This window comes from Pieris napi, chromosome 10, assembly GCF_905475465.1.
Source record: "Pieris napi chromosome 10, ilPieNapi1.2, whole genome shotgun sequence".
Classification (NCBI taxonomy): Eukaryota; Metazoa; Arthropoda; class Insecta; order Lepidoptera; family Pieridae; genus Pieris; species Pieris napi.
In genome coordinates, this window is record NC_062243.1 from 7627040 (window position 1) to 7650719 (window position 23680).

Below are 23680 nucleotides of genomic sequence, written 5' to 3' on the forward strand. Positions count from 1 at the left end.
ATTCTAAGAATGCTCGTTCGCTTGATGTAAACGGCGCAAGAGCGCGCGAACAGTTGCTTAGAGCGTTCTAGCGTGTTCGGACGTGCTCGCGCCACTGAGCGGTCTTTTCAAAGCGTTCTTGTGCTCTAGCGATTGTTTACGTATCTTATCGATTAAATTATGGATTGGTCTCAAGAAAAATGTTTATTAATGATAGAAAATCGCAAAGTCACTGCTAGTTTGTCATATGCAGGAATCGAGTCTCTAAAATTCGTACTTGATTTTCGAATTTTTTCGATGGTCAGAGATAGTAAATGATCAAAATCCTCCGGCGCCATTCTACAAAAGTTTTGGAATTGTCCACTTTCTTCTTGTTTTCGCATATCCGTCATTGTTTCACCTACATTATCCAGTGTCCTTCGATGCATTAAATTTGTAACCCACCAACGTCTCTTCCTTCTTTTATTTTTGAGTTTTCGCGACAAAATAATAAATGCACCACTTGCAATAATGATATCGCTGTCAGAGTCAGACATAACGAAGCACTACCAATACTAACCACAGAATTGACACGAATGAGCAAAGAACATTCGATCTAGCTTTTGTTTACACTAAAAGGTTACGAAAGAATGCTCTTGTTCTAGCTCTAGCTCTATGTTCGTTTGATGTAAATCGATACCTCTAGCTTTCGTTTACACTAAAAGATTACGAAAGAATGCTCTTGTTCTAGCTCTAGCTCTATGTTCGTTTGATGTAAATCGACCTTAAGGCTAGATTATTACGATATTCTAATTCGTATCTCAAGTCACAATCACGTAATTAGCGCTGTCAAACATTCATACGTCAAACAATGGTTTGACAGCTCGTGAAACTAGATTCAATCGACATTATGAAATATGTTAATATTGTTTGTATTATTTAATAATATATGAATACAGTTATTAAGATTTTCTTATTAAATGCCTCTGCGGACGGTACACGAGAATGTCAAGAGTCATCAATTAGTAGAGCGGTGTCAACGAGGTACCTACTTACATTATTATGTCAAACGCCGGCTTGTGTTATAAAACGGCGTACACAGTGGTCTTAAGTTTTTACGTATATATTCTCACAGTGAAGGCATATTATTAGAATAATGAGTTAATCATAAAACGTATAAAACCTAATACTAACCTAGTAAATTTCAAAATAAGTACATTTTTAAAGAGCTATCTTGTACAGTTAACAATAATCACAATAAATTTAAAATTTGTGTTTATTAACTTATTGACATAATATAAATAAATGTGTATATCTAACGATCATAGCATCATTCTCAATCCATATCATATTACACATGCTAATTTCTATTTAAATATCGAGATATGCCGATTTATAAGAAACATCTCAATGTCATCGAATGACGCACTCTTTTGATTAACTCAAAGAGTCCAATGTATAGTAATTTTATTGGTCAATAAAAATGAAGTTCCTTTTAACTTTGTATTGACTAACAGAGACACAAATAGGCGTTTGTTATTCAACTCTTAGTCATAGTAGGTTGATTTAAAAAAGGAATTCTAAATTATTTTTTTGAAATTATTAAAATGTTTAAATTTTTAAAGGCAAGGTCTTCTAGGAAATAGTTTTGGATTAATCAATAGTTCACATGTCCACCAGTTATTTGGTGCTAAGGAAAGATCAGATATTAATTCCATTTAATAATTTTTGTCATCTTTAAAGCACTTCTTATTAAAGATAGAATTATAGCCTACCTCAAGATATTTCTCTAAATTTTTTAATCTATAGAATAGTGGCCAACAGCCAGGAAGTTCTGCATCCTAAGTAATGACCAAATGGCGACACATAGACGCTTGTTTAGCAGAAAAGTTTGTATGCAGATATTCTTTAGTGGCTCACAAAAAACAATAATCAAAAATTCAACAATATTTTTCCCGAATTCAGAATTAAAATGCAGATTTATTCAATGTACTAAATGCCATTAACGGACATGTTATCAGGTAATCAAGATGTCATAAATTAATGAAGGTTCATTGAACAAGCGGTTGGATGCTTTCATGCGTAGCCAACTGGCAAGTTTCTTTTAGCCTACAGGAGTAATATAATTATAATAAACTACTACTATTCGAAATTCAAATAGATTACTAGAAGTATAACACAGACAACAATATTAGATAACGCACAAAAAATAGATTTTACATTTAATTTTATTTTACATTTGAAAAGAAAGCTAAAAGATTTAAGAAATATCCAGTACGGATTACGAGGCAAAAAGAACGAAGACTAAATATTTGAATAAAACCTATTTGTTCTTTAATAGATTCACTGAATGTTTCACATAAACACTGGCCATTACAATTCACTGGGCTTCACAGAATCATCAACAAAAAAAAAACAAATTTAAAATTCAAATTTCGAAAAACTTCCGCGCGCCAATCCCGAAGCGCGGGAACAACCGCGCGGGAGAATTTCCATCAAGGCACTGAAAATCTGAACATGTGCGCCAGAATTTTTTTGAAATATTATAAAAAGGACCTAAGCGACGAAGCTAGTTGTTGTTGAAATAAGGATCATATTCCATGGAAATAACGTTTAAAACATATTGTCCAAGCTGTATGATAAAATAAATTGATGTTTGCCAATTTCATTGCAAGTTGAACCCAAGTGCGATCGAAATTGATTTTAAATTCATTTATAGATAAATTCGTAAGTTAAGGAATCATTTACTATTTTCACTTTATTCACTTTTCCTTACTTAGTAGAATTTTAGCTTCCTAAAAAATAGTAGTGCAAAAACTATTATAAAATTAGTTTTAAGAGAAGTTCAAGAATCTGCAAAAAATTACAAGTTCTCTGAAATTAAGTGTTTTTCGTATGCAATGTCATATTTTTAGTTTTGCATTAAAGCTATTGCAAATAGTATTTACACCTGCTTCGCGTTGATTTTGTTTATTTTAACTTTATAATGGCAACTCAAAACAGACTTTTATGCCAATAACCTGTTAAGTATTTTCGTGCACCACATCTAAACAGACATACATGTTTACATTATAGCTTAATTTTCCAGCGTTTACGACATAATAAAAATAGCTTCAGTCTGAGTTTCTGATTTATAGCTAGTTTACATAAACCAAAATTCCGGGATTCTATCCTTCATGACCTTTTAATTCTACATTAAAATTGAATATTAACAGAAAATTTTTTGAGTTTTTAACACATGTGTCACACAAACACGCGTCTGGCAAGAACTGCAGCTTCATTTGTTTTTTTGTTTTCTAGACTGGAGTTTCCGATTAATTAAATTAAATGTTAAAAAATTCTATTCTCGCTACATATTAATCGATTATAAATACGATTAAATGTTGCGTGAAATCTCCGAATCGATTAAAAGTCCACAAATCGATACACGGGAGTGAGTTCTGTGCTATTTCTACATTCGAAGGTCATTCATAATAAACAATACGAACAGGTGTTTGCCAAAGATTACTAATATAACAGATATGGTAGGCTTATTTAACGGTTAGAAGGTCTGTTTATCCATGGCTTAGTAGAAAAAAGATTACGGTCCTACAAAAATTATCAGTGAAATAGTCGAAGGAATCGGTAAAAACGAAATAATTTACCAAATCTGTTAGTATGGAAAACTTAAAAGGTAAACGTAGAAAATAATACACAAATTGTGTGGAAAGTGTACATTATTGTATTTACGTAGTTTGATAAAACTAAAGAATAGTTCTTGCTAACTAAATAAATACACTTAAACAATTCTTTGATAAAGTACATTTGCATAAAAATTATAATAAGTAATGTTTTTGTAACAATTATATCCAGAAATGTCAGAGCCATTTAAGAAAATTATGTAATGTATCTTCATGTTCATAATAATGAAAACGTAAAAATAATAATAACCATTATTGCACCAAAAATCACTAAAATACGCTCTTTCAATTTAATCCTCCCATGTAAGAAAAAATATTCATCATGTCATCGCAGTATCTAACAAAATTATAAATAAGAAATAGTGAAAATATACATTATTAGATGGAAAAGTAACATATAAAAACATTTGTAACAATTGTAATTAATTAAATAAAGGTGATTACTAATAATACAATAATAATAATAATAATAAAGTAATTTACATTAATAACTCAACAATATTTTAGTCTATACCTAATATTTTATTGAATTTTATTAAACCACAATGCACACACACGTATCATCACTGTCAAAAACAAAAACCGATATACAACGGTTTTTATTTTGCTGATATAAGTTCTGCTACTCAGAATCTTAAAGTATTAGGTAATTAACTTCCTTATTCAAATTTGTTCAGTATCGTTTTTATATACTATTACTGAAATATTTGATAGACTTCCTATTATCCATCATAGTGTGAGCTCAGTCTATACAAAGTCACACTGAAACTGCTTATTTTAAACAAATCGAAATGTTTTAATGAGTACGGCCATACTGCTTTTTAGCCCAAGAGTCCACGATGGCCAGACCTCATTGTGTCTGAAGATTTAAAAACCATTAGAACTGTTTATTAAGGTAATATTTTGTTATAGGCCCCCAAGTAATATAGTATATAAGATTCATATTTTATACTATAAGGAATGTATAATTATAATTTTTTACAGTTTAGGGGTGCATGGCGGTATCAACTGCAAAAAGTGTCCGGCAATAGATAACGCGATTTCTAAATCCTCAACAAAATACTTTAAAAAAATATCCTTTAAGGAATTTAAGGTTTTATTTTACACACCTTTACTACCTGTTACCTGTCCAAGCACTAACATGTATTTCAAACTTGACATACAAAGGTACATGTGTGTCAAAGATCGATGGAACGATGTATGATAGAAAGAATAGATAAAATAGTGAATACATCATTAAAAAGAACAACTACGGTCGCAGATGTTACAATAAAAATAAAAAAAACTTAAGCGGAGCATATTGCAAGAGGAACAGAAAAGTAGAGCAAGAAAGTACTAACCTGGTACCACAAGGTACATTAAACGAAAAAGAGGAAGATGCCGTCGTAGGCTCTTGCTCTAGCCGAGAGTCGGTTGACGACGGAACCATTAGCTAGTTTTTCCTAAACACGTACAAAATCGCGCGGATAGCATCCACTGACGCTCATTGCTTTTTTTTACAAATATTTTAGACGCAGACGTATGGTATATTCGTATATACTTTAAAGAACTAAAAAGTGCTTCGTGAGCTTTATATAGCGATAATGGGCTTCGCCTCAAAAAATGTAGGACCTATTTTGATTACATACATTAAATTAAAATATTTTCGCTCAAAACGCGTTACACTTGTCACAGACATATTCCATGCAAAAATTTTCGTTAATAACATAATAAAAATTATGTTTTAAAGATGTAAATAGGTCTATAAATTAGGGAACATCTTCAAAACCTAAATGTCATTATAAATATTTTGGCTTCCAGCCGATATGAAAATTGAAAATAATACTTTGCAAAACCTTGTACTGGCTGTAGATTTATGGCTTTTAAGATTACCGTCGCCTACCTTGTTTATAAATATCCAAAACACATTTGAACAATTTTAGTTTCGAACATGTTAAAGAAAGATTTTTTTTAAATAAAAGCCATATCATCCACCGGTCTGGAATTTCCACTTGTACAAGGTAAAAGTCAGTGACGTGTGTCAGGCTCAGAATTCTAATAACCTACTTTAAAAATGAATTAAAAATACAGCAGAAATGTGTGTCTCCAATTGACTGATAGTAAATTTGCTGCCTAGGAAAAAAAGTTTACAGATTATTTGTAGGATATCCGTAAAAATTTAATCGCTTATAATTTATTCTTTCTTTCTTCTTTTTATGTTCATCAAATGAAAAAGAACAATTTTAAACTTGAAAAGTCGAGACCATTTTGTAATTTAATTTTAATTTGAATAATTGTGTTCTCGTTGAACTGACTCAATAGAAAGACGAAGTTTATCAAGGTTTTAAGCATATAATTAAATTTTATAAAACTTCATCATCGACGCTTTTTCATTCAAGCAAAAGCGATCTTTATAATAACACTGTTGGCGTGAAATTGTGTCACCTTGACATTGACGTATTTTTGTACAAAGATTCTGTTACAAATTCCATTTTCAAAAGCGTTTGAAGGTCTTGAGTAGGAAAATTTATGATATCCGTATCGAGTATAGAGACGACAGTAATCTTGTCGAACTCATAGTTGTACTTATGTCATATAAGTCATAGTCTAACGTCAAATCACTATAGATATAATTTTACAAATAAAAATATTAGTTTACCGTTCAAAGCTTTATAGAAATATTGATTGATTATTCCTAAATGAGAATTTTACATTACTTTATATTAAGCGCGTGTAAGGTGCTTAAGCTTTGTAGTTAAAGTTTAAATATGTTTACCAATCGGTTATTCGAACGGAAGCTAAATTCTTTTAAAAATTAAGTATATCCGACTCCAAAATGCACTCTAAATTATAAAATAACAATATTTCTTATTAGTAAAAAAATAAATCTAAAAATTATTAGGCAATTTTTTGCAAAAATTTGCTGCAAATGCATTTGACACTTCGTACCTTTTAAGGTCTAAAGGTATTTTTGTATCTGTTTAGGAATCATTTGTTTTTTCTAATAGGCAAGTAGGTGATCAGCCTTCTTTGCCTGACATGTATCGTTGACTTCTTAGTTCTAAATAGAGCCGGTTTACTGACGATGTTTTCCTTGTTCCGTGTCTAACGCACTCATAGACAGAAAATCCATTAGTGGACAGCTGGGGATCGAAGCTACGATCTCAGGATAAAGAGTCGCACGCTGCCACCCGGCCCACAATATTCTATTCTACTGCGCAATGTTTTAACACAAAAGAATACACGACGAATTGTAAACCGCCTTCTGTTAAAAGGTGTTCCACTGTCGTATGCTTTTCTAAATCAGTCGTAAACAAATCGGGCATGACATTGCAGCGTCATTTTGATATATACGAGTATACTTATTAATTTACCATTACAGGTATGTTAATGAATATCTGAAATCTTTTTTGGAACATACACCATTCAGTCTGACGATTGACGACGTCATAACCATCTAACATATCCTAGCACAGTCGTAACTCGGTCATTTCAATTTTATAACGACGCGATAGTGAATACGTAGATATTACCCATGAAAAGGTCATTAAAATCACTTCAAGGCCGTTAGATACGGATACCTAAAAATTGCAAATAAGCATATGAAATTGTTGTTTATATTAACAGTATTTTACAATTAAATAACATAAATAATCGTTGTTATCCATCCTTCCTATCAAACCACTTCGGAATTTTAGTTCCTATAACACATCGGCTGGTTAGTTTTAAACCCCAAGATATTCGAAAATAAATTAAAAAATACACTACAATATAAGTCAGTACAAAGCGTTTAATATAGATTTAAAACAAAATACAATACAATCAAGATATTACAACTTTTAAAATTATCAAATTTACAGTATTTTTTTTTACTTATTAAAATTATGATAGTTGCCTTTTTTTCACGAAATAAATTTTAATTGCAGCGGCTACACTAACGACACTATTGCACAATTTTTCTAATTCGTTTAATGTTTTATTAATACTTTATTCTGAGTTTATACATTATGCTTTTTCTCGAGATCATTATGCTCCACAACACATGCGTATATGTATACGTGTAGTATATAAAAGGAAAAGTTAAAAAGAGTGAATAACATATCTTTCCACTTACTTGACGTATAACCGAAGTCATCTTCTTCTTCTTTATCTGCTTCCCTTTCTTCTTTGCTACGTTTTATGGCACCGGCTGATGCACGATCAATCTACGAAGGTAAATTTCAGTAAATTTCCGTGATTTTATTTTCATCTTTATATTTTTTTTATATTAAAAACACAATTTTTTAAAGTAATAATTAGAATTAATCTATAATGTCTCCACTCTGAGTATAGGCAATAAGTTGGGCTTGATAAAGTAAAAAATACTCTTGACTAAATTTTACAGGTCCTACCTCAACTCCTTTATCGGAATATGTCCTTCCCTGTAGTTCTCTCGCGTCTTCTTCGTCACTACTCTCTTCTGAGTCCGAATAAACGGTCTTCGGTTTATCCTCTGTTTCTTTCTCTTCCTCTTCATCTTCTTTTGTCACATCTCCGTTCTGCTTTGGCGTATCCGAATCCGATGTTACTGTTATCTAGGTAAATTCATAAATATTTTATGACAATAAATCTAATTTATAATGTGCATTATCGTTTATACAGTACATAGTCAAAATATGTTGATACCTTGATATCGTGGTGTTGCTGCGGTGCAGGCGGTGCTGGCCGCTTTTTCATCGACGGCCTGGGTGCCACTGCAGGCGGAGAAGTGTCAGAGGATGACGTATTCTAAGAATAAGAGAACGTTATGATTAAAATTCTCTAAACAAGGCAACAAACAATCATGTTGTATGTTAAGCTGGTATATTTAAAGAACAATTAAAAAGTATATTCATTAAGACAGACGCCTAATGCTAAACGGCTGTATTTATCGTTGAAAATACTATTATATTAATCAAAGTTATTTTATATTATGTTCAACTAATCTTATCATAAGGGCCGAAATACTAACCCATGTCATCAAACTCTGGACAGTCAGGGTGACGGTGGAGCCAGCTGCCTTGATCAGTTGCACGGCTCGCTCATGCTGTGCTGTTCTAACACAGACTCCATCCACTTCTAATATTCTATCACCAGCCTACGTGAAAGATATCTTTTTTACTATCTATGAGTTTTGTTTATTTAGGTCTTCATTAAGACAATGAATGCGAATAAGAACGCTTTCAGAGAATAAAGAAAACATCGAATATGACTTTTAGAAGCAGTAATAAAAATATAATTACAGTAAAATAAAATAAATCAGTGGCGCTACAACCTTTTTAGGTCTAGGCCTCAGATTTCTGTATCGGTTTCTTGGTCATTTGTTAATATAATAGGCAAGTAGGTGATCATCCTCCTATGCCTGACGCACACCGTCGGCTTTTTAGGTCTTAGGCAAGCCGGAATCCTCACGATGTTTTCCTTTACCGTTCGGGCAAATGTTAAATGCGCACAATTATAGTAAACCAAGCCAATTGAACATACGTTTAGTTAAATAATAAAGAAATGACATACTTTCAATTCGCCACACTTTCCAGCCGGGCTTCCTGGGACGACATTTTTGATGAAGATGCCGAATATTCCCTTATCATTTCCGTTTGCATCATCGCGCCCCGATATTATGTCAACCTGGGGCAAGTACGATTTTTGTTATAAATCAATAAAACACATGTTAAAAACTGAATTGGACACCTAAGAATGTTTTTGAAAGATAAATGCTGAAATAAAATAAGTTTTGAATCTGACATTTTAAAAGGAATCTCGGGGAACCTCACAACTCATCTTTTTCGAATATCATCAATCTTGTTGTATAATACATTAAATTTTATTCACCGCAATGTTATCGATATGATGCTAAGAGTACTAGAGTACTAAGCACTTAGATATTTTACGAACATTCTAATAGGTGTCTTTATACTTAAGTTTCTTAACTTGTGTTCGAAATTTAAATACCATTCTCTTCGCAATTTGAATTGTGGATTACACCAATGGACATACGATATTATCATGCACTGTTTATTATTTATGGTAAATAAATAAATTGTAGATTAAGAATTGGCAGTGGACAATGATGTTCAATAGGCTTTTAGAATAGTATACTTATGTGGTACACAATATTATAAAATCCTGTTACGAAGACGGTTTGACTACAATGTTTTTCGATTTATTCACAAGTTAGAGACGTTTTCAGAACGCCGTAACACAAGGACGGAGCAATGTGCGAAAGAGATAAAAAGTACGTACGTTCTGGAATTGTGCAACCGCTAATCCAGTACCAATCCTGCCTAGAAAGTTTTCGAACATGGTTCAAGATATATAAGCCAGGGATATATAAGCGAGCCGAAACGCGACCAATTAATTCAGCTTCGAGTGCGAATAGTGAAGACAAGTGATAAGTGTGAAGCGTAATTAAAGTAATTTGTGACAGTATTTTGTGTACGATAATAATTAGTGTATAGCTGCGTGTTATCAGCGGCTTTTTTGTGTAGACAAATTCCTTGTTGATTTATTAAAAAATAAACCCTTGAAGAGCTCTTATCTGAATAAGCTCGTAACAATACTAACTGTTATCTGTGGTTTGACTTGCATTAATGCGGTAGTAGTATGCGGTTCTATAGCCTAAAGCCTACCGGTAAATAAATATTAAATTAAAAAAATCATGGTATGGCAGACTGTTTAGTAGATATTGATGTCTTCTATAAAACTGTTGTACGTCACTTTGCAAAATTATCAATAGTTTCAACAGCCTACGACATAAAGGGATTTTTTTTTATATTGTTGCTTATATTATCAAAGTTTTTCGAATCCCTCACTCTTTTTAAAACATTCTATAGCCAATGTCCATCTGAGAAAATGTGGGATTCTGTTCAAAGTCGTTCAATTGTTTTGGAGTCCATGAAAATAAACAAATCCTCGTTATAATAATAGTGTCGATATGTATATTATCCAATTCAAAATTCAAATTCAAAAATCATTTATTCACGTAGGTAACACAATGTACACTTGTGATGCGTCATTAAACAAATACATATTAATGCTTCTAATTTTACATTTACTGCCAGTTCTCAAATCAAGGGCGTAGAACGGAAGGGAAGAACTGGCAATAAACTCTCCGCCACTCTTTTTAATCGCCATGTTTTTTTTTTTGTTTTTTTTTAATAATAATACACGATTAATTACCTTAATGTAATTTAATATAACGGCAACCTTCAACTCTGCTAACCTCTATTTTTTTAACTTCTTAACAATCAAAAGTTCTTGAATTGATACAATATTATTAAACTTAAACAAGTATTATGATACTTGTTGCACGTTACGCTTTGATTACTGATAGTTTACTAGAGTAACGTGACCTAATTTCCTTAAATTTGCGAATAGAGATGGCCTTATATCGAAAATGATTTTGGCATCGTTATCCGAGATTATTTACGACGTCTTTACGTTCAGAAAAACAAACGTAGGAATATGGGCAGATTTATTACGGAGACATAAACTCTGGTTAATCGTGGATTTAGGCAATGGTTCACGCAATGTTGAGAGATATCTGTGTAACGAGGCTGCGATTTCTTGCAAAATTTGCTTTTTTCACATACAATTATAATTACGTTAATTCAAATTGAAATACTCTTATCGCCCATCTATATGCGGGACGTAACTTTACATATATGTATAACCCCCTAAAACCTGGGTTAAATATAGGTCAGTTTTCTTAGTAGTATCGCCTTAAAAATGCGTTGGTTTGAACGCACATTCAGTTGAAAGTTTTGCGCTTTGGTGACCCCTGAAACCTTGTTTGGTCCTCGAATGCAAAAAAAAATCGGATGGAAGCAATATTAAAAAGTTTAGCTTACCTTTCCTCCAACAATGCTGACCCCAAGTGGGGCCCCAGGACCCCTCTTCAACGTTACCCGTCGTGGGGGGCCCCAGCGTTGCGCGGACACGCCGTCACGTCGCTCAGGTGACACTGTCACCGTCATATTTGGTACAAAGCTGTAATAAACATACATTATTGGTTTTGTGTAAGTTAATTAACGTAATAATCTTCAATATGTTTGGTTTAGTGCTACTGGCAAACCTACAAACTGAGATAATTGGTTTTATTTGAATATATTTTTATGATAGTACTAATAGTTGGCAGTTAAAACACAAAAAAACAATTGAAAGAACGATTGAATTAATTGTCGAAAAACATTTTCTATAGACAAAAATGAGGATCGTTTTCTATTGTTAGGTACAGAATGAAGCGATTTAAATTGAAAACGTAAAACTTATTCAGAGGATTCAGCCAACCTTCCCGTAGAAACACAATGATGTACAGTCACGAACATAATTAAATACAGCAAAATCACATGGGATTTGTTTTATAAATTATATTATCTTTCCTACCAAACCATGCCCATATTAATGAAAATCATAATATCTTCTTACATGTTTAGTGTTTTTATAATCTTTAAATGCAAAAGTAATCATGACATAAATAATAAGTTACAGGTGTTTATTGTTGAGTCTTTGTGCAACCATAATTGATCATTGTCTTTGCAAATGCAGACATAGACATAACATTTATTACTAATGAAACACACAATAATAATATTTGAAGTGTGATATGTGTGAAAAATCCTGTCTTGTCAGTATGCGATGGAAAGAAGCATCTTGAAGTTGAGGAGAATTAACAAAATAACAAATGAATGTGACATACGCAAAAAAACAAAGCTTACATATGCACTTAAACACGCTCTAAGGCTAAAATGGAAATGGGAAATGGGAGATGGAGATAGAAGATGGATGCAGGAAATAACAGAATGGACTGGACCTAATGGAAAAAGATGTATGGAGCGACAAAAGAAGAGATGGACAGATGACATTATAGAATTAGCAGGGAAAAACTGAATGAATGTTGCTCAAGACAAAGAGAAATGGAAAAATATGGAGGATCCTTTTACCCTAAAAGGGGCCATACAAGAAAGAGACCAATGAAAAATTAATCTAACATAAATTTATAGTAACACAACTAATACTAATATTAAGGAATGCAAACTAACCAATTGTTGTATGGATTAATAAAGCTTTAATAATAATAATAATGTGTGTGTTATAGTTGTAACTGGCCCTGCCTCAGCATTATGCTGTGGAGCAGACGTGTTCCACATCGCTGGTCTGTCAGAGACCACAACAGTCAGTTTGCGCCTCAAACGCAAAAAAGGAAAATAATGTAATATTAATAATCGTAGAGAAAATAAATTATAGTAAAAATTAACAGTGTAAGTAAAGAAGTCTTGGAATATTTGTGTGTAAAAGTATAGGTATAGTAAATAAAAAATAAGAATATTTTTTCCGAAAACTACTATAAGAAATAGATAAATAATATTTTGGTTATTTTCATTTTTGTATTCTTAATTAAATAAAGATTGAGAAAGGTCTGCAAAATTGTGTTCTTCGGTCATCTAGCTAAAAACTAGCAAACGAAATCTTTCGCAATTTAACAGGTACTAGGTTGAAGCTGTTGTTTAGTTTGCAGCTGAGTTTCACTATCGGACGTCAAGGCAGAATACAAAATACCATCCGTATCACCTCGACGTCCGTCGTTTCTATAATTGAGCGTTTCTTAAGGCAGTCTTTGCCGCGCACCACGACTATGTGGGACCAGCTGCCCACTGAAGTATTTCCGAACTAATTCGACTTAGGGTGCTTCAAGAAAAGAGCTTACCAATTCCTAAAAGGCCAGCGAGCCTCCTAATCCTATTACTTAAAAAAATACTAGGTTCTATTACATTATTGTATTTACTTAAAGGATATCTAATATATAAAATTCTCGTGTCGCAGTTTTTGTAGTTAAACTCCTCCGAAACGGCTTGACCGATTCTCATGAAATTTTGTGTACATATTGGGAATGTCTGAGAATCGGACAACATCTATTTATCATCCCCCTAAATGTTAAAGGTAGTCCGTCCACCTCTAAATATTTTATTTTTATTTTTAGATTTTTGAAGTTATACTTCTTTAGGCGCGTTATGAAAAATTTATGAGAGTGAAATGTTACGATGCGCGCGCACCTGTGACACAAAATTGGGAGTGTGATTATAGCGTGCGTGAGCGAGATAGGAATAAGACAATCTACAAGTAAAAAGAAATAGAATATGCGTGAAGTTCGTATGCCAAGAATGTTGAATGACCATAATGACATTTGTGATTTACCTTTTAAACAAATAAAGGAGTTTTAATTATTTTTGAAGTTATACTTCTTTAGGCGCGTTATGAAAAATTGATGAGAGTGAAATTTTACGATGCGCGCGCACCGTGACACAAAATTAAGTTGCCCACTGAAGATGCAACGGCATTGGACATAATTTAAAAACAACATTCGAATAATAATATAATTTATGTTAAACTTAATGCAAGAGAATAATAATATATATTTATTTATTTAATTTTTCAAATGTAAACTGAATTTTATTGACTATATTGACTCCTTTTCCAGTCTTTGATTATTTAATAGTAATTAATTATTTGCATGCAATCAAAAACTATTTTTAATAATGCCAAAAAAGTATAACTTCTTACGCGCGTACATAAGTATTCCCATATATATCAACCCCTATTTTTTATTAAAAATGCTATACATGGCAAAACGATGTTTGCCAGGTCAGCTAGTTTACTATAAAATAGTGCAGCTGAGTGTACAGGACGCGACAGTTCAATCACTTAACGCGACACAACCGAGTGAGCACACCCACAATGCATGTTTTCAACTACTGTCAATCTACGAAACATTTGAATTTTGGTCTTATCTATATCTAGATACACCAGGTTAAATGCACATGTCTGGGCAAAACCCAGTTCAGTGGCGATGTCAATGCTCTGTCTGATGGCTCAATAGTTTTATTTTAAGAGAATAACCACACGACTTTAAATGTAATCCAAAAAAGGGTTTTTGGATCAATGTATTGGTGAGTCGTAGATTTATGTTTGAAGTCACCCGGTGTCTATTTATACCAAACTACTAGGATTTTTTTCACAGGAATAGTCCTAGCATAATATCGTATCTCTTCTACTTCTACACATCTATTTCTATTTACAGTCGAAGCCGGATGTAAGTGCTAACTCACTTCAAAGGTTTTAATATTAGTTTACATAAAACGAGAGATTAATCATAATTTTAATATATGTATTTGTATGCGCTATCTTGGAGCTTGGAGCTATGTAGTAAACATATTATCTTATATCTTATATAAATAGTGTAGCGGAAGAGAAGCTATATGAATTGAATAGTTGAAAGCAATGAAGCCAACAGTTCCTTACCTAATTATTACAGTGCTATTATTAAGTTAAATGTTAAAGACATGCAGCTATTTGAAAGCATTCAATACGTTATTTATAACGAAGATTATGAAACTATGTCAATAGATCGTAAAAACAATGAAAACATAGGAAAATTCCTAATTACAATCAATATAATGGGCGTGTAATTCTATTGTACTAACAAGATAAACGTTTTATGAGAATGAAGAATGTGGTTGAAATCCAGAGAAATCCGGGTCGCATTTACTAGGTCATTAACTTGTATAGGAAATAAAATGGAAATAATAGGAAATGTTCTGCACAGTCCTGCATAATCCGGAGGTGCTACAACGAATTATCGTTCGTGACCTTAGTTTCCTGCTGATATTAATAATTCTTATTTGAATCACACACGTCATCGATTTTTGGATCTTAGATAAACCGATTTCCTCACAATGGCATACAAGTAAGTCAATTTGCGCATACAAAGAAAAAGCCAATGGTTAACAGCCAGAGATCGAGCGGCCAGGATTGAGAATCTCACCCTACAGTTGACCAGTTGACAACATTTTTAGTTTCATTGTGATATTTTTGGAATAAAACAAATTTAGAATTTACGTTTAGTTAAAAATACATCTAAACAGAGACCTTTTATAATAATTTTAGTCATCTTCAAAATTACACAAGCTTAATGTGTCTTAAACATAACAAAGATAAAATTTAATAAAATTCAAAATTTAATAAATCTGTCCTATCATAGTATCTATGCACAAATTAACAATTCCTATGAAACGAGCAGGTATTAACGCGCTCCGCTAAGCGGATAATTTTAACAGCTGGATGCTTCTATGAGTTTGATCTTACATTTCTATCTGTATATTACTCTTTAATTTGTTTAGTGAGTGTTAAGGTTAAAGTATATGAGAATCGAACGAACGATGTACAGACAAGTCAATTTATACAAAGACGCCTAAATTAAGAAATACTAGTACATACTAGCAGACCGGCCAAGCGTTGCTGTGGCTAAGGTTTTTGTTATATTACATAGTAGTAAACTATTCAAGGGAAACGGTAGGAGAATACTAGTCATGGGGACGACCATGCTTTTTTGGTGGTAATGCCATTAAATTGTAGCTTATGTGAAACGTTGGTACTTTCAACACAGCGCCATCTGTTAGAATTGTGACTATCAAATAATTAACAAATAATTTGCAATACAATAATATTGCGGGTATAAATTGAGATGTAAGCTATCCTATCTTTTAAGTTAGATCAAACCGCACACGGTGTGCAAATTTGATTGAAATCGGTTCAGTAGTTTAGGAGTCCATAGCGGACAAACAACGTGACACGTAATTTATATATATTAAGATTTACAAAACGGTCTACATAAACGTGATTTAGTAAATGCTTCAGTAAGTTAAATTTTGAGAGGGGCTTGTGTGGGTTGTCAATAAGGGACCGTGATCAATGCCCGGTCGGAACACAATATATTTTTTGTAATTTGTTTTGGTGGGTTGTGAGGACCGAGTGGTTTGATAAAAATGAATTGAAATTAACCGTTAATTTAATGGCGTATATCAGAGACTAAAGATTGTAAATGGGCCTTAGCAATTCCCTTATTAGTTGTGTCTCTGATCTCTCTAGGTACAATGTTTAAAGCGACCATTAGAGACGTTGGAACGGGCTTATATTTATTTAAAAGATGGTGCACATATTTTATGCGCTACAACCTTTTTAGGTCTGGGCCTCAGATTTCTGTACCTGTTTCATGAGCATTTGTCAATCTAATAGGCAAGTAGAAATAAAATCCATTGGTACAGAGCCGGGGATCGAACAAACTTCGCTGAAGCTACTAGGGCAACACTACTCACCAAAAAAGATAACAATATATTTTAGTTTGTTGCTATTAGGGTGACTAAGTTTACTTTGTAAAGATGAATCTTTTTATTTCTCAAATTAAGCTTGTTACGCAGGTTAAAAATATAAGAACAAAAATTTCTTTCATATAAGCGGACATTATGTATGGAAACCTATTTCTACGTACAATGCTATAAAATAGAGCTCAGACAGTGAAAATGGCGCGAAAATGCTAATCTTAGAGGAAATGGAAAAGTGTGAATTGAAACTTTAAGAAAACCGGGTCAGAATGTAAATTCAAGATGCCAGGTGCTTCTTAAGGCTTATTTACTTCAAGGTATATGAATAAAATAGCAAGTTAATACCTATCTAAATTATTGTGAATATCAGAACCATACTTCATTTTAGATGAATGTTAATTCACACATTTTATTTATAAATTGCTTTTTTATCGGGACAGAATATCGAGAAAAGGCTTTGTGGAAAAGCTTCTATTTACGGACACAATTTATGCATGAAAATGTAAATTTGTTTGCTGGTGACGGTAAGGTATATTTATTTAAGCTAGAAAAGGTTGACTGGAAGAAATCGCTTGTTAGTGATAAGGCCGCCCGTTGCCTTATAACTTATGTAATCTGCTTTATTTTTATTTTTTTTATATGTATGTTTTTGAGGTAATAAATGTAAATAAATAAAGAAAAACTAAATTTTTTACCGTTTCTAAATTTGAATCGAAAATATATGGCGTTCACTATATTTACTTGGTTAGAATTGTTCTATAAAAATAAACGTAAGTAAAAATCAATGAGTAAGCTTGTTAGTAAGGTTTCAACGTAATGCGATCATTGTATTTGTGTACAAGATGTAATAGCTCAAGATATATTGGCTAAATATCTTAAGTATTGTGATAATAGTATTTAAATCTACGTGATTGTAATCGATGAGTATATTTAAATTTGGAATGATTTTCAAAAAGTTATTCGATTGGTTCAATAGGTTGGATAGTTTTACTATTAAGGGTTTTATTTAGTTACTGTTCACATTTTAGTAACGGGTACTTAATATAACAAAATTAAACAGGTGAAGTGCTTCCAACATAAGAAAACTATATATTTGTTATACGTTTGCGAAATAAACTTCAAAGACGGATCTCAATCGAATATATTCTACTTTAGGTCACGTAACCAAAATAAAGTTAAAATATCCCTAAATACCAAACACATAAACATAAAATCACGCATTTAATTAATTATTTTAATTTTAAATAATTCGTCATTTAAATTGTGTATAAAAAATAAGACAAAATAAGAAAATTTTAAAAATAAAACTCAATCTATGGGATTCCTGTTTCTAAAATGACTTACCGTTTTCCTTTATCGAATCAAAACAACACTACATTTCTTTACAAGAGATTGTAAAAATCAAGGATTCTTGTCAAAAAATAAGACGTGAAAAGTGCACGAGTTGACAATTCATAATGGGGCAAAGAGGTCGGCCAACCATAATTCAATTATGGGCATTAGCAATTTTCTTTAGTGATGTTTATTATCTCTGTCGATAAATTAATATAATTAAGAATTCATTCGAAAATAGTTTATTTTTGAATTGGATATTATATTGTTATAAATAGAGTTATTACTACAAATTAAACGTTTGCAATGTGGAGAATTTGCCTGTTGCATATTTTAGTACAAAGATCATTAAAAAAATTTCTTTATAAACTAATAATTCTCTAATTTCAACTTTGTTATAAATTGCATTCAAGAAAACATACATTAAACTTCGGGGATTAGGTATCGATACTTTGTGGACATCACTACAAACGCCTCGAAGTATGCATCATAATATTATTTTATGTAATCTTTTAAAAAATAACAGGCATAAGTTCGTCGACTCTCCAGCGTAAAATATAAATACTAAAATCATAATTAAAATGCGGATGAGATTAAAATTGCACAAGTATTACCGGCACTTATTTGTTAAAACGTAAAATGTTCTATATTCGACTATATATCCGAACTATTTGTTATTAACATATAGCATGGTTCAATACAGAATATTAATAATAAGGCTAATTAATATTGCGATGTTTAAATAATATTGCCTTAAGCGATTTCGTTTTTTCGTTGGCAGGTCTTGTGTTTAAACTACCTAAAAACTAGATGAAAAATCACCCATCAAAGTTTAGTAAATTAAGACGATCTTTAATATTGTTCTTGGTTTAAGCGGGGTTTTCGCTTTTCTAGGTTATTAGTGGTCTAATTTAAAAAAAAGTATATATAAACAGGGGTAGAGTAATTTAATTTTGGATATAAAATTATTTTTAATAATTTAATTTACACAGTCGCGTGCATTCACGGATCATGCAAATAAGTTAACGTTAATTTTAGTAAGTAGATGGGTCTCCAGAGCTTGGTTGAATGACATTTAATTTAGTCGAAGTGACTCTGCTCACATGGGAAAAATATATCGTTATTGCCAACCCTGAACTGATATGTAATTACAAAAAAAATTGTATTTCAAAGAACGTACAAAATTACGAATAGAAGGATTTTACCTCTACGTAATATCACAATCAATGAAAAATACTCATAAAAACTAATCTAATCTTTAAAAACTATTAAAATAAAAAATCTGTGGCGCTACAACCTCTTTAGGTCTTGACCTCAGATTTCTGAATCTGTTTCATGATCATTTTTAAATCTAATAGGCAAGTAGGTGATCAGCTTTCAGTGCTTAACACACGCCGTCGACTTTTTGTGTCTAAGACATGTCGGTTTCCTCGCGATGTTTTCTTTCACCGTTCGAGCGTTAAAAACTATAAGTTGTTTAAAATAATGGTAGTATTATTGTCCATATAAACTTACCTAGGTCTTCGAGAAGGCACTAGAAATTTAAAAGGCCCAGCTGATTTCCGCCTTCCTCGTTCACCAGGTACCATCAACAGTCCATTAGTATCTGAATCAGATCCTGGACTATCTATGTTTAGCAAACCCGGAGCAGACATCCGTCTATACATTACTTTAGGGGATTCCCCCATATCTCTAATAACGTCACAATATTTACAAGCACTTGCCTCTTCAATATACGCTTTTGTTATAGCATACGCATAACTTTCCAAGAAGCACTTATGGCAACCAGGCACATACGTTTCTATATCTGTCGATTCCTCGCTTGGTTCTTGTTTCTTTAATTTCAGCTTCTTTTCCAAAATTCCTTTATTCTTCTCCAATAAAGACGTTTGCTTTTTCTGAGATTTTCTCTCTTCTTCCTCCCGCTTCTTTCTCTTTATTTCTTTCAAACATTCATCCTGATCGTTATAATACTCAATACATCGACGCTCATTCTTGGACGGCTTTGTAGGGCTCTTCTTCTTTTTTCTCTGGCAGATATTAACGTTAAGAGGCTCTATTCGTAATGATTGCATTTGTTTTATGATATGTTCTTCCACGTATGGAAAAGACGACGCATCCTCTTTGCTGTTTGTTTCGAAATGATCGTCATTACTCATAGCACAGGTATCGTTGTCTTTGCTAATAGCCATTTGAATTTGTTTATCAGACTCTTTGATCTCGCGATCTCCGTTTATTTTATGGCCGTTTTTTGTGAAACACTTTATGGACGTTGAATCATCGTCAAGACATGTCTCATAACCGTCGATTTCATGATCGATGTATAGCAATGAATTACGATCTTCCTGGACGGAGATTTTAGTATCGTTAAAACTCAAAGTATCATCATTAGGGGAATTAAGGCATTCTTTCCAGCTTTCGTCGTTATTTTTATCTTTATCACACTCACGCCAATATTTTTCGTAGCTTATTCTTTCCAAGCCCGTTGGTGTAACAGCATAAACCATTTCATCAGATGTTGATATATCTTTACTTTGCTGTTTAAGTAGCATTTTCTCCCCATTTACTTCATTTCTATCAGCGGATTTACTACGAATATTAAGCTCTCTGGGGGCAGTAACTACTTCGTCTTCAATAATGGTCATATCATCAGGGTCATCTAAAGATTCATCTGATTTGGATGTTTTTAACTCAACAATCCCGTTAACTTTTTCTTTGTTTTCCTTATTTTCAAAAGAAATTATAAGCCTATCATTTATAATTTCTTTATTATTAGAATCCGTACTTAAATCAACTAAGGCAGACAATTCTTCATCTTTGATCGAAGTTTCTTCTGGTTCTAAACATATTTGTACTACTTCTAGCCCTTCGCCATATTCCTGCAAGCATTCGTGGAAGGAATCCATTCCAGTATGGTCATCGGATGCTAAAGAATTGATGCATTCCTGCCAGAAGAAATTAAATACATATCAAGATTATTTTCCATGAAATACTGGAAATAAAGCGGAATCTTATAAAATAGGGATAGAACGGAAAAATACTATTCTGTCTGAATAAATTAAATATTTTACCTATGCAGGCTGCGAAGATCTTTTGTATACTTTATAAAATATTACGCCCTCCACGGAGCTTGGAGAAAAAAGAGGACCTTAAAATAACGAAATAATGACAGCTTATATAATAAGAAAATAAAACAATTTATTTTAAAACATTTATTTTAACACCCAACTATATAACATTAACTTTGATAGCATTGCTCTTTTTACAACATTAAGATTTTTTCGATGAGTTAGCATATTAAAAATTATATCTTTAAGGTGGGGCATACAAAATATATGCGTTGTTACAACGGGTATCCTCCTTAGCTTATGATAAATATATAAACACTTAGAAAAACATATTAAAAATATCACACTTTCACCATTCATCCATTGCTAACTTCGAACAACGCCTTGAAAAAAATATGTGCACTACACATATAACTTATTCATTTCGATAATCTACTACTTAAAATATCGTTATAATATAACACTTAAATCATTCATGTTTATTTCATGACGAACTATGATATGTTTCATAAGCTTCCCAGCATTAAATTACCTAATCATTCGATACTACCATTTATACGAATGTGTGAGAATAAAAAGTAGATTCGAGTCGAAATACGTTAATTGTTGTTAACATTAAACAACAAATTATGAAGGTTACATACGTAGCGTCCAAACGGATAATAGATCCGAATTTCATCCCAAGTAGGTATTTAACACGAAATCATGCAATGTTTGGCCGGAAGCATGCGAAAGGACCACGAGGTTCCCTATGATGTGATTGCATTAGTGCTTATATGGTTTTAATTACAATACAATATGCATGCTTACAAGTAGAAGAAATTATGACGTTACATATTTTACACAAATACACATAAATTACAAAAAATTACATCGCAAGGAAAAACATATAAAAGCAAACAACAAAAATATCGGTAAAACAGAAAATTGGTAGCTACCTTTTTATTCTTACATCATACGTCACAACAATAAAATTATTAATTTAACTCTAGATAAATTGACATTTAATTTAAGTGTTATTGTTAACATTAAATATCGTGAATTATACATTTTAAATTCCTTATCAAACTCCTTTATTATTACTTGTTAAAGTCCATACACTCAATTGACAAACATCACAATTATAATTTCAGATAGGCCTTTTTGGACAGAAATATTCTTATGGCATATCACATCTGGAAAATAATTTAAAAACAATATGATCTATATATTTATTTTTTTAATCCTTGTTTCTTAGTTTACACACAAGATACGATTCTTGAAACGCTTACGGCTACAAGAGAAATTTGGACATTATAGTTTTGTGTGAGAAGATAATATACGACCAATACGAAAAGTTAAATAGTTAAAGTAATGGAATAGTGTAGGAGCCAAGAGTATAAATTCTGCTCTCACTCAGGCATTCATAGTTTTATAAGCGTGGCGATTACCTAAATCGTAACGCCCCGAGGGTACTGTCAGACGCAAGCACGCAGAGATTCTTCAACATTTTATAAACATTGCATTTTTATTCATAACATTAATTAGTATTTATTCTTTTGTTGTACGTCAGCGGTTAATATAAAGCCAAAATAATATCCTCTATCGCATTCCGTTGACCCAGGAATTTACACGTACATTTTGGTAACACTTTTTTTTTCTGGAAAATCTATTCCTGACACTAACTGACACTTGCGCACAAGGTTCGAAAGACATAGGTAAAGAAAACTTATATCCGTCATTTCATACTTGTTAAAACTCTCGAAAAAGCTGTACTATATATGTATGATAAAACTTTTACGTTTCTCTAATTCCTTAAATTAAAGTCTATATATTATATAACACAAATCTAGATAGCTACACAACTATTACGAAGAATATACTCAAAGAATTCGTACCTATACATTAATATTTTTTATATTATGTTAGGTCAAAATGCGTATGTGACAGAGATGTATCGATCTAAGCATCTAATACTACGAGTGAGAAGGAATAGCTAGGGAAAGTGTTTTCATTCTACCACAGATGAATAATAATAATTATACTTTATTATATTGTAATCTAATTTTCTTCGCATATTCTGCCACTCAATGGCAAGCACATTTGTCTAACATAACAAAATATATAAATAATTTGGTACAATTTTAAATTACGTATTACATTATCACATAATTGTTTTACTACATTTTTATTATTATTCAACACATTACTATTATTAAATTATCAAAAAAACCTAAAATAATATATTTAGTCGATGTTTAACGGCTCTTAGTGAGATACAAAAAGTGTTTTTTCTAAATAATTCTAATTATCTTTAGACAACATCACCTGATGTCATTTTGACGGAGTTGGACATTGCTTGGACTTTCTGCCCATATCTACTTCGACAGTTGTCCATTCCCATTGATGTAAATGGTACACCTAATATAGTTTAGTACAGCTACGTTCAACGTTACCATAGGCTTAAAGCCTAAAGATTATGTTAAGATAGAACATTGAGATCAAAATG

The 23680-nt window shown here is 32.1% G+C and overlaps 1 protein-coding gene across 2 annotated transcripts in view; it reads right to left on the reverse strand.

The window, feature by feature from the left end:
* LOC125052935 overlaps window positions 1-23680 on the reverse strand; it is a 101025-nt gene that overhangs the window by 43141 nt on the left and 34204 nt on the right. For both annotated transcript variants that reach the window (XM_047654026.1, XM_047654027.1), the window contains exons 18-24: window positions 19640-21069; window positions 11486-11624; window positions 9150-9263; window positions 8608-8733; window positions 8283-8384; window positions 8009-8191; window positions 7732-7822 (exon numbers count right to left, since the gene is read on the reverse strand). In XM_047654026.1, the coding sequence (XP_047509982.1) occupies window positions 7732-7822; window positions 8009-8191; window positions 8283-8384; window positions 8608-8733; window positions 9150-9263; window positions 11486-11624; window positions 19640-21069 (2185 nt within the window). The remainder of the gene's footprint in view (window positions 1-7731; window positions 7823-8008; window positions 8192-8282; window positions 8385-8607; window positions 8734-9149; window positions 9264-11485; window positions 11625-19639; window positions 21070-23680) is intronic.